General features: G+C 45.5%; 1 protein-coding gene across 1 annotated transcript; it reads left to right on the top strand.

Annotated features, from left to right (window-relative positions):
• Positions 1-2,017: 2,017 nt before the first annotated feature.
• NKX6-3 (NK6 homeobox 3) lies at positions 2,018-9,340 on the top strand. The gene is made up of 3 exons (XM_015816532.1): positions 2,018-2,399; positions 5,936-6,105; positions 9,113-9,340. Exons 1-3 carry the CDS (start codon positions 2,018-2,020, stop codon positions 9,338-9,340), a joined length of 780 nt encoding a protein of 259 aa, XP_015672018.1.
• Positions 9,341-11,573: the final 2,233 nt, after the last annotated feature.

An 11,573-nucleotide genomic window follows, 5' to 3' on the forward strand; every position in this document is an offset into this window, starting at 1 on the left:
ATCAGATGTTTAGCACCAACCAGCATGTTTTTTTTCCCCTTAAAAATTGTAGCTGCGACTTAAAGTAAACCAGATCCAGACTGTGATAGATAAAAATAAGGTTTTACACTTAGGCAAGAAAAATCCAACTGTACAAGTACCGAGTAACTCAAGCTTGGCTCAATGCCAGTAACTGTGAGAGAGATTTTGGAGTCCAAGTGGACAATCACTTAAAGATGAACCAACAGTGTGCAGCAGCAGCAGCCAAGAAAGCAAATGCAATCCTGGATTGCATTAATAGAGGAATGGAATCAAGAAGTATTAGTACCACTTTACAAAGTCTTACTACGGCCACACGTGGAATATTGCATCCAGTTTGGGTCACCATATTATAAAAAAGATGTTGAGACTCTGGAAGGGGTGCCGAAAAGAGCAACAAAGATGATTAGGGGGGCTAAAGACTGACTTTTGAAGAATGATTGCAGGAATTGGGTGTGTCTAGTGAAAAGAAGGACTAGGGGGTGACACGATAGCAGTGTTCCAGTATTTGAGGGGCTGCCACAAAGATGAAGGCGTCAAACCAGAAGCACCAGACGCCAAGACAAGAACCAATGGATGAAAACTAATCAAGGAGAGAAGCAATCTGGAATTAAAGAGAAACTTCCTAATAGTAAGAACAATTAACCAGTGGAACGGGTTGCCTTCAGGAGTTGTGGGTACCCCATCCCTGGAGGTTTTCAAGAAGAGATCGGACAACCACTTGTCTGAAATGTATAGACTCCCTTGCTTGTGCAGGGAGTTGGACTACATGACCTCCAAAGTCCCTTCCAACTCTGTTATTCTATGTTCCAGGTGATGAGGAGCAAGGGGAAAAGAGATCAAGGTAGCTTAGTCTAAATGTCCTCAACGCAGTCCTTCTGGCTAACATAAAGGGTGACTGACTCCCCTTTGCTGTGGCCGAGCTAAGATATCCCCATTTTATCCCAATCCATCTATTATTCCCCCTTCCAGCCCCCACCCTCCGCCTCCCAAGAATAAAACGAAGGCTTACCTGAGACACCCAACGTCAACTAGCTGACTTCTGCTATAATTCACTGGATGCAGGCACGGAAGCGACGACTCTTACCCAGTGGTGGGATTCAAATATGTGAACAACCGGTTTTCTGTGTGGATGCCGCTTCCGGAAGTCCATTCTGGACCCGAACCACAAAAAATTAGCTACCGGTTCTGCCGAAGTGGTGAGAACTGGCTGAATCCCACCACTGCTCTTACCCTATTTGTTCTCTTTCCTCACTTTCTTCCGGGATCCAACTTATCTGTACCTCACACTCCTGCGACCTCGGGCCGGCTGTACTGTAAAAAAAAGCATTTGTATTTCTATCCCAAGACCTTCTCTTACAGGCACCGTGTTCAGAGGTTGTTTGCTACTCAACTGTAAAGTTGGGCTCTCTGTCTAGATTTCCCTTGGTTGAGAGCTCTTTCTCTCTCTCTCTGTCTCTCTCACACAGACCCTCTCTCACTCCATCCATCACCCCCTCCCAAAGCAAAGGCAGCCTCCTCTATCCTTGCCTCCTCCCTCCTGCCAGCATTAGCCATGTGTGCTAAGGTTCTGGTGTTGACCGTGGCGCTCTCAAAGGGCAATTTATCTCAGAGCAGCCAATCCGGGTCCTGCGCTCAAACAGCCCAATGAGAAATGGGAGACCCAAGACCTCAACCTATCGGAGAGCAGGTATTCTAATCAACCCAGCCTTTTATCCCAGGAAAGGGAGCTTCCCTTGAAGTTAAGTGTGGTGGCCAAGTCAGTCTGTCTTGGTTTCGGAACTGGAAAGAACCTCATGGACTTGGGCCACGGTTGCCTCGGCCACCAGTGCAGCTCCGGGGTCCCAGCAGACGTGGTCCCAGCAAAAGGCCTTCCCACCAAGAGCGGCAGGTGGACATTCCCAGGGCCTCAGGATGGCATTGCCCATGAGCCAAGTGCCTTGGGAAGCGTAGAAGCTGCACTCCGCGGTAGGCGCCTTGGCCAGCAAGCAGCCGAGCGATGGACTCCAACCTGCAGGGGACCTTTCTCCTCAACAGCCCTTCCCTGTCCCCGTTCCCGGAAGTGAAAGCCCCCATGTGCCAATATTCGGTGCAAAACTCCTTTTACAAGCTCAGTCCTCCTGGACTCAGTGCCCAGTTGGCATCCGGCACGCCGCATGGCATCAGTGACATCCTCAGCAGACCGGTGGCTCCTCCAAACAACGGCCTCCTGTCCGGCTACTCCCATGTTGGGGGATTCAATGGACTGGGTGCCCAGGGCATTTACTACGGTCCCCAAATGGGCAGTTTTGCCAAGACGGGAAGTGACTATGGAGCCAGGGGCAGGAGCTGTTGGGCTGACCCAGTCCCGGATTGGCATGAAGGCCGAGTATGTGGCAATTGTAAGTAACCAACTAGGCATGGGGACGGCTGCATGGCACGGGGACATGGTTGTGGTTGATCCGGCTGGCGAGAGGCACTCCGTACGGGATGCCATTGGTCTCAAATGGTGAAGGATAGGTAGCAAAACTTAATCGGACCTGAAAACTGGTCCCAGAATTTGTGCAGTCATTCCAGCGACTTATTGGGGTGCTGGTTCAAATGTGTGGTGTTTTCCGAGGTCACACAGGCAGATCTCGGGTCTGAAGCTCTTACAACTTAGTTCCCATAGAGAAGATATCACTCTGGGGGGTGGGGAATGGAGCACAAAGGATATAGAAGGAAGGATAATTTGCAGCTTTGTGTAAACTTTTGTTGGAACTGAAGGCTGAATGAACTTGGGAGGTACTGGAAAGAGGGGTGATCTGAATGAGATTCTGAGGGACGAGGTGGGCTATTTTTCTATAGAAATAGATATACACCATATTCTATGGAGATGCTGAGGAACATAGAATATGATAGAGCCACCCACAATGCTGAGGAATTTACAAACCCAGTAGCAGTAATGTTGCAAACCAGGAGAAAGTTAGACCTGCTAGAGTTAGAAGAGCAAGCAGGTGATGGAACATGTGCAGAGTTTTTGCTTCCACTCGCAGGTGACTTTTTCATTTCTGGAGTTTTGCCTAAGCTTCCTCTTATCTCAAGTTCCTGCACTAACTTTGGTTTCAAAATTCAGCATCACAAAGAGGTTTTTTTTTTTTAATAGCGGCCTTTTAAGTAGCCCACCAGATTAATTGGGGGAATGAAAGGGTTTCTTGAACCTTCCTGATCTGCTCAGTTTTCCTAGGCAAAGGCAGAAATGCTCTGAATCTCAGCTGCCACCCAGGTGCCCCTTGGAATGACGGGTGGTGCCAAGGAGTCCAGGGTAACTGATATGAAGCTCAATTAAGGGCTAGGAAAGAGGCAAGGAGCAACTCGGTAGAAGCAAGGACAGGGGCAAGAATTGACCCTGAGTTTTTTTTTTATTGTGGGGAAAAGGACTCTCTCTCTCTCCTCCCCCATTGCCTGAAGAGATGGTGGGGATCCTGAACCCCCAAACATCATTGCACTCTTGGGTAGAAGCTCCTAGCCATTTAAATCATAGTAGACTGCAAGAAGAACTTGATGGAGAAGGACCAGAAAGGCATTCCATAATGGAATTCATCTGGCAGAGAAGACAGCACAGGGTTCAGAGACACCCACCCCCTCACCCCACCACAGAGCAGGCTCCAAAGTTACCCTCTTCCGTGCAGCCTGAGATTCCTAGAAACATGGGTGATCTCTGCAAAAATGCACGCTAAGAGAAACTTCAGCTATTAAAATGCCATGTATTGGACTGATGGAAAAGGACAGGGACACAGCCTTAAGTGGGGAAAAGTCTCATTCATTCACACACACACACACACACACACACACAGAGAGAGAGAGAGAGAGAGAGAGAGAGAGAGAGAGACGAACCTTAATAAATGGGGAAGACTATTCAAAATTTCCCACTGCCATCCATTTGTGGTAGAAGCATAGAATAACGGAGTTGGAAGGAGCCTTGGAGGTCATCTAGTCCAACCCCCTGCTCGAGCAGCAGACCCTCTACCATTTTAGACAAACGGTGTCCAATCTCTTCTTAAAAGCACTCGCAACTTCCGAAGGCAAGCCGTTCTGTGGATTGTTTTAAATGTCAGGAAATTTCTCCTTAGTTCCAGGTTGCTTCTCTCCATGATTAATTCCCATCCATTGTTTCTTGTCTTGCCTTCTGGTGCTTTGGAAAATAGGTTGACATACACACACACACACACACATACACAAACACAAACACAAACATATAATGGGCAGGCCTGTAATCAGGAATGCAAAACAAAATCAGCAACTACTCATTGTTTCTGCTATCCCGTGTAAAGGGCAGATGAATCAGAAGTCACATTAGTTTAGGAACGAGTGGAGGGAAGGCTCTGAGACGGCTCTTGGCTTCGTTCACACATATTAAAAGTCAGGAGAAATTGATGCCTAATGCAGGGGTTGCAAATCAGTGGAGAGGGAATCAGGATTTGCTGTTTGCTTTGACTATTTCCACCGATTCAAATTTGGAAGCCAACTAGTTAAAGCAATGCCACAATTTCAGTCAATCCGCATATGCATGACTAAACGTGTGTTGATAGAGTGAATTGATTTAGAGGCACTGGATTCAGTTGATTCGGAAAGTCGATTCAAAGAGGCAAATGGATGGAGTTGTCTTCAAATCTGCAGACTGTAGTGTCACACAGCCTTCTTTTCTTCCTTGGCGAGAGATCCAGGCTCCTGTCTTTGTGAGGTTTTTAGGAAGCACCTGGCATTTCAGCTGGGTACCCCAGAGGTGGCACTACAGACCCCAGGGCATACGTGCTGAGGTCTTGCAGCTTAACTCATACGTGAAGGGAAAGGCTGAAATTGGCCCCAATGTAAAAATGTCCCCTCATTGAGAAAACTAGATGCTATGAGAAAAGATGATTTAAAAAAAGGCTCTGTTTTTTTTAATGAAGGTCTATTGACTTCTGGAAAACTCCGTTGCGGCAATCCGTAATATGCGAGTTGAGAGAATGGGTTAAAATATTTTCTCCCAACAATACCAAGGCAACAAATGAAAAGAAGGTTTGGGCCAGGTGGTAATTTGGACCCCTGTACTTCAGAATCTCTTCTGTTCTCCAAACACCCTTATTCCAGATTTACACACACACACATACATACACACTTGGCTATTTTAAAATACGCACACAGAGATGGGAAAATGCATTTTGGTTTGAACTTATTTCGCGTGACTGTGGGCAGGCAGGGGTTAAGTTGGTTGTTTGCAAGGCCCTGCCAAAAGGGGACTTTGGGGCAGACATCTGGGGGTCTCAACGGCTTTGATCAGGTCTTAGTTAGCCCCTTCCCATCTAAAGGTGGGCTTGTGGGAAGATGATAAAGTCTGGCCTGCTCAACATCAATTAAACTCGGCTTCCTTTTCTTTCCACATGGAGACCGCTTCCGGATTTTGTGCTTGAGGTGGACAAAAATGAAACTTTGATTTGGGGATTTACTTAGATTGATTTGTTGTTATAGAAAAAGCTAGGTTATACTACTCTGGAAAAGTAAAAAGTGGAGGTTTGATGTTTACTGCAACAGAGGAAGTCGGAGGTCAATGCTCTCCTTTCTTTCTCCCTTCCTCCCTCTCACTTCTTTTTCCCTTTTCCTTCCCCACTGGGTCCTACTACCTGGTTTTTTTTGTATTTTGTATTTTATTTTGTAATACAATAAAATGTTATAATAAAAAAAGAGAAATGGGATACAAAGAATTTGGGATCAAAAACCAATAAAAGTAAGTGGAAGTGATGTAAAAAAAAATAAAATTCAGCTCAGTTTCCCTCAATGTCCAGCGTTGGGAAAGACGAAATTCTAGACCGTCACCGTGCCCAGAAGCTGGGGTTCAAAACATGAGTTGGCTTTGGTTGCTTCCCTGGGGAAGCCGGATGCCAGTCAGTGACCATGCTGCCCGTCTCCCTCCACACAGCCGCCGGGCACCTAGGTGACGGCCTCCACAAGAAGAAACACACGAGGCCAACCTTCACAGGACACCAGATCTTTGCCCTGGAGAAAACGTTTGAGCAGACCAAATACTTGGCTGGGCCTGAGCGGGCACGACTGGCATATTCCCTGGGCATGAGTGAATCCCAGGTGAAGGTGAGTTTCCCATACCCGAACTTTGGGGCACGAGGCAGTGGTGATGTCATCCACAAATGGGGTGCTGTCCAGTCTACAAGGCCAAGGGTTGGTAAAGGTCAGCTTCCTAGATGATCCACCCTCTAAGCCTAACGGGTTAGCAGGACCCAAATTATCCATCTTGAAATGAAAGCCATCATTTGGAGAAGTGACTATTGGCAACTGATTTAAATTCTAAAGACCATTATGGAGAACTGAAGAGTTGTTGTTCATGATGAATGAGATGTTCAGATCCATTCCCCAAATATCCAAGGACTGGCTAATGGCAAAGAAATATAAATATAGATGTCGTAGGTATAGTTGGGATGTCTTTATTCGTATTGGCAATGCTGAATGTGCATGACTCCTCAATGTTTTATGGAAAGGCATCTTGGAGTCTTTTTCCAGAAAGATACCAGGGGAGTTTGTGGAACTCTGCGGAGTATCTGACCACCTGTGGGGTCTCTGAGCTCCTCAGCAGGTTTGAAAACACCTCAGAGATCTTCTCACAAAATGACTGCCAGGAAGTGGGGTGGATTCAGAGTAGGCAGGGCTAATTACAGCTCAATTTTTTTTAATCAAAAGTCAGGCTGATTGTATTATTGCTTGTCACTCCTTCAAGGGTTTTCTATATCTATCTTTCTATCTCTGTCTATCTTATCTATCTACCATCTATCATCAATCTCTATCATCTATCATTATCATCTATTTATCCATATATCATTTAACGGTAGTATTTTTGTACTTTTGTATTTGTTTTTATTAGGCTGTTAGCCGCCCTGAGTCCGCAAGGAGAAGGGCGGGTAAAAATATAATAAATAATAAATAAAAATAATAATCTATCATCATCATCTATCATCATCTATCATCTCTCTATCATCTATCATTTATCATCTTTCACCTTTCTCTCTGTCTGATCTATCATCTGCCGTTATCTATTACTGTTCTCTATATAATCTATTTCTATCTATCATCATCTATCACCTTTCTCTTTCTAATCTATATCAACCATCTATCAACCTAGAACGTAGTAGGTACTATGAAAAGTGTGCATGGGTATCTAATTGGCAAGGGCAATATAGTGCCCATCCTGTCTTGGAATAAAAACAGAACTCACACATTCAGTTATGGAGCAGAGTTGAGTCTGGGTCCATTTCCTCATCTGAAAAAGTTATGGAGTTATTTCAAACTCCTGATTGCCCTAGACATGTCAATTAAAGACACGGACATTATGACATCTGCTATAAAATTTGGTCTTCATTAAATTTCTACCAAATGCTAAAATTAAAGACATCCAACCCAAAGGACTCTCTTTTGCTTTTAGTGTTGCCAGTGGATCTTGGGCAGAAAGCGGATCTTCTTGCCAAAAAGCTAGCCATTTCTGAGTCATGTTTGGCCTGTGCCAGAATCCTCCCACTAACCAAGCTGCCTGTTTATTTTTTCTAATATTCAGCCTTCATATCAAAACGAGAGCTGCCTATCCTAGGAGAGTATGTAACAGATTGACAGGTTGACTTTGGATCTGAAGTAGGATCTGAAGAACTGAAGTGTTGAGGGCAACCAGGCCCAGTCTGACCCTCTCTACATTTACTAGGGCAGGGGTAGGCAACCTTGGCTCTTTTATGACTGGTGGACTTCAACTCCCAGAATCCCTGAGCCAGCATGACTCAGCTTGGAAACCTCTCCCTTTCCCCTCAGCACGGCTGGCTCAGGAATTCTGGGAGTTGAAGTCCACCAGTCATAAAAGAGCCAAAGTTGCCTACCCCTGTGCTAGGGGAACATCTTGTTGAGTTTCCAGCAAACTCTCTAGCCTTGAACATCCTGACAGGAAATTCAGAGGCTGGGAGTCCTTTCCAGAGATGTCTTCAGGGATGCGGTCAAAAAAGTCAAGATGGCAGTCACGTTCACACAGTTGGAGCCCTGCCTTTTTTTTTTTTTAACATGACACACATAAAATGACCCCATCCCTGTGGACTCTGCTGGTCTTGTTATGTTTGGAAAGAGTCAAGCTGGGAATGGAATGGCTCTTTCAAAGTTCAAGAGTTAATAGCTTTGATGTCTTGGCTACTCCCTTCTGAACCTTGTGCTTTCTTCCTCTCCTTTTTTTTTTGCAAAAATTAATGTGGCTATGGATTGCCTCTAAATTAATAATTAAAAACTATTGCCCAGCTCAACAACCCATTAATACAGTCACCCCTTTGGAGCACGTTCAGTCAATTCATCTGGCAAGCTTGTCAGTGGGTTAATTATGTGATTAAATCTTCATATATATGAGCAGAAATTAATTGTTGGTTCTGAAGGGAGGGGGGAAACAGACTTTGGGCTTCAAATAACACGTCTATCACTGCCTTAGAGAATGGAACCTTCTCCCATGAGAAGACAAGGAAAACATTTTTTAAAAATGTGTTGTTTTTTTTAAAGTCTGTGGCCCAGTGAAGTGGAAAACATTTCTTGTCATATTACTTTGGCCCTCTAAAGGTTTTGAACCAAGTGATCAAATCAATTGTCTGGAGCATGTAGCCCAGGGGTAGGCAACCTTGGCTCTTTTATGACTCATGGACTTCAACTCCCAGAATTCCCGAGCCAGAGTTGAAGTCCACCAGTCATAAAAGAGCCAAGGTTGCCTACCCCTGATGTAGCCAGAGAGTCAGTCAAGGGCACAACATTCTGCCCGATCTTTGTGCTCCGAGGTACAGTGGCAACCGCAACAGGAAGTCTGCTAAATTTATCTTCCTGATAGCCCCCACTCTTGTTCCTCCCTCTCCCTGACAACAGCCCCCCCTTTCTGTTTCCTCCCCCCAATGGCAGTCTCCCTGGGAAGGGTCAATCACATTCGCCCAACAGTTGAACTAACTGCTGGTCAAGCCTGGGCCAAGGGGCATAGATGTCTCAGGGACTGTAGGATGCCCACCCCGAGTTCACATCTAGGCCAGGTTCTTGCCATCCAAGGATCCCTGATGGCCTTGCCTCCCTTCCCCCCACTTCCCAGGTGTGGTTCCAGAATCGGCGCACCAAGTGGAGGAAGAAGAGTTCCCTGGAGCCCTCCTCCTCTTCCCCACGCGCGGGAGCTGGACCAGGAGAGCGCGCCATCTCTGACGAGGATGATGAGTACAACAAGCCCTTGGACCCAGACTCCGATGACGAGAAGATACGTCTCCTGTTGCGCAAACATCGGGCCACCTTCTCTCTCCTGGGTCTTGGCTCCCACAGTGGCTGAGAAGGGCTGGATTTGATGGTGCCTGCAGCTTCCAGGGGTGGGGGCTGGATTCAGCAGGCTGGACTTGGAGGTGTCCATGGTGGTGGTGGTGGGGGGGAGGCCTTTCTCCAAAGTAGGACACAGAGGTTCCAGTTCTGGACTTGGTACAGATGAGTAGTTGCTGTGGCTGCATGCAAGTCTGGGGCAGGACACCCAAGGAAGAAGCCAGCTAGTATCCAGCTTGCCCCTTGGACCTGAGGCTTGCCTGCAGCCTTCTGTTCCATTGGGAAAGAGATGTGCTTTCATTTGTCACTGCATTTTTAATAATAATAATACCAATAGACGAAATGGCTCCAAAGATTTACAAGGAAAGCATGTTGGGGACGTTACAGGCGTCAACTGAGAGGTCCTTTGATAGCTTCTTCTCCCTGGTTCAAACTTGAATGATGTTGGAAATTTTGCAGGGATTTGGGGGTGTTTTTGGGGGGCGGAGAAGGAAAGTTGGAAGAGAAAGGGGTGCTTCTAGTGGAGTTATTATTTTTGTTTATAATGCATCCACTATGTTTCATCCACCTATTTTTGCAAGAGGGTCTAGACCAGTGTTTCCCAACCTTGGTCCCTTGAAGAAATGTGGACTTCGATTCTCAGAGATTCCCCAGTCTGGGAGTTGAGGTCTACACCTCTTCAAGAGATTAAGGTTGGGAAAGACCGGTCCAGATAATTCTGCCCTCCATTTGTAAGAACCTTTTCCTGCTTCTTCTCCCACAGTGTTTCTTTCCAAGGACAATATGTAGAGAATAGACCGAATACCTGCAATTGTCCCTAATTACCACTCTTAAAATTTCTCTGGAGTCTACCGGAATTGGGCAGCCAATCAATTTAAGTCAACTAACCGAGAAATAACCTCTGAAGGATCCACCCTTATCACTGAGTCATATGGTTTTATCCACCCCCCCCCCAATGAAGACAGTTGGAGGGGAGGAGAGGGACTCAAAACAGTCAGCATGTGGTCATGAGCCAAGCCCACTCCTTTTTAAGTGTACTGTACATATAACTCGTATTGGGAAAAAAGGGGGCAGCACTTTAATAATTGCCAACCAGGGTTGCTTTGGATAGTGAGATGGATGGCATGTAAATTTAATACGTGAAATGAAATAAAACAAATAGATTGCATGCTGACAAACACCTCCCTGATTGGAAGGGAAGGGTTGAACTATGGAGTCTTTGGTGGTCTCTGAGCTTGGTGGTTTTCTTGCCGATGTTTCATTACCCAACTAGGGAACATCATCAGTACTAGGAGGGAATGGGGTTGCCTCTTTGTGGTCTGCCCTGTCAGTGTCAGTGTTCCTTGGTGGTTTCTTGATTAGGTTGTTTTTTTAGTGTTAGCTTGTTTGTCTGAGTTGGTGTATCCTTGATTGGGGTAATTTTTACTTTTTGATGGTTGGTCTCCTATTAATCTCAATGCTAATCTCTGCTTATCTGGATGTAGATTGCTGGCAAGGAGGGGTTGTGGTCTTTTAGCTTTTGGATTGTCTCTTTTGAATGGTATGTAGATGTTGTTTATCTCTATGTGCCTGTTGATAGCTGAGGGCCAGGCTTCCTGGAATTCTCCAGCATTTTTGGACTTAGCTGGGTTTAAGTTGCTCATAGTTTCTCAATTCATCTGCAATGAACACCCAGATAAGCAGAGAGTCATTACCCCAATCAAGGAGCTACCAGCTCAAACACTCAGACAGTAAACAACAGCCTTGAAATCAACAAGAACACTCCCACCAACACCGACAATGACAGGGCAAGCCACTTGTGTATGGGCAGGGATCAAACCCCACTCCCTGCTCCCTGGTGATGTTACCTAGTTGGGTAATGAAATATTTGCAAAAAAAATTAAAAAAAAACCAACCAAGCTGAGAGAGCACCAAGGACCCAAAACTCCCTGACATTTTTTGACCTCCCCTTTGCAAACATTCCTGCTGGAGACGAACTCAATAAATGAAGATGAAGAATAGCACCAAATCAGAGCACTTTACTTAGCTTCATTCTTTTGCTATTTTCTCAGGCAAAATGGCTTCTCCAATTGTTTGCAATTTTGTCAAAGTTCTTTACAATGCAGTTATATAGAATTGCTTTTAATAAGAAGTAAACGACAATTCCCAGGTTAGAGGGACGACATAAAGTAACTAATAGAGACTTGTAACATACTTGTAGAATGGATAAATGAAAATCTAGCAGCTTTGCTAGAATAGTGCAATTTCTA

This window comes from Protobothrops mucrosquamatus, unplaced genomic scaffold, assembly GCF_001527695.2.
Source record: "Protobothrops mucrosquamatus isolate PMUCROS unplaced genomic scaffold, P.Mucros_1.0 scaffold462, whole genome shotgun sequence".
Classification (NCBI taxonomy): Eukaryota; Metazoa; Chordata; class Lepidosauria; order Squamata; family Viperidae; genus Protobothrops; species Protobothrops mucrosquamatus.

Excerpts from the sequence above, each read along its gene's own strand:
- NKX6-3 (XM_015816532.1), top strand. The coding sequence starts at position 2,018 with ATGGACTCCAACCTGCAGGGGACCTTTCTCCTCAACAGCCCTTCCCTG. Across the intron at positions 2,400-5,935 it reads AGGCCGAGTATGTGGCAATT|CCGCCGGGCACCTAGGTGAC; the intron begins GTAAGTAACCAA and ends CCCTCCACACAG. Across the intron at positions 6,106-9,112 it reads TGAGTGAATCCCAGGTGAAG|GTGTGGTTCCAGAATCGGCG; the intron begins GTGAGTTTCCCA and ends CCCACTTCCCAG.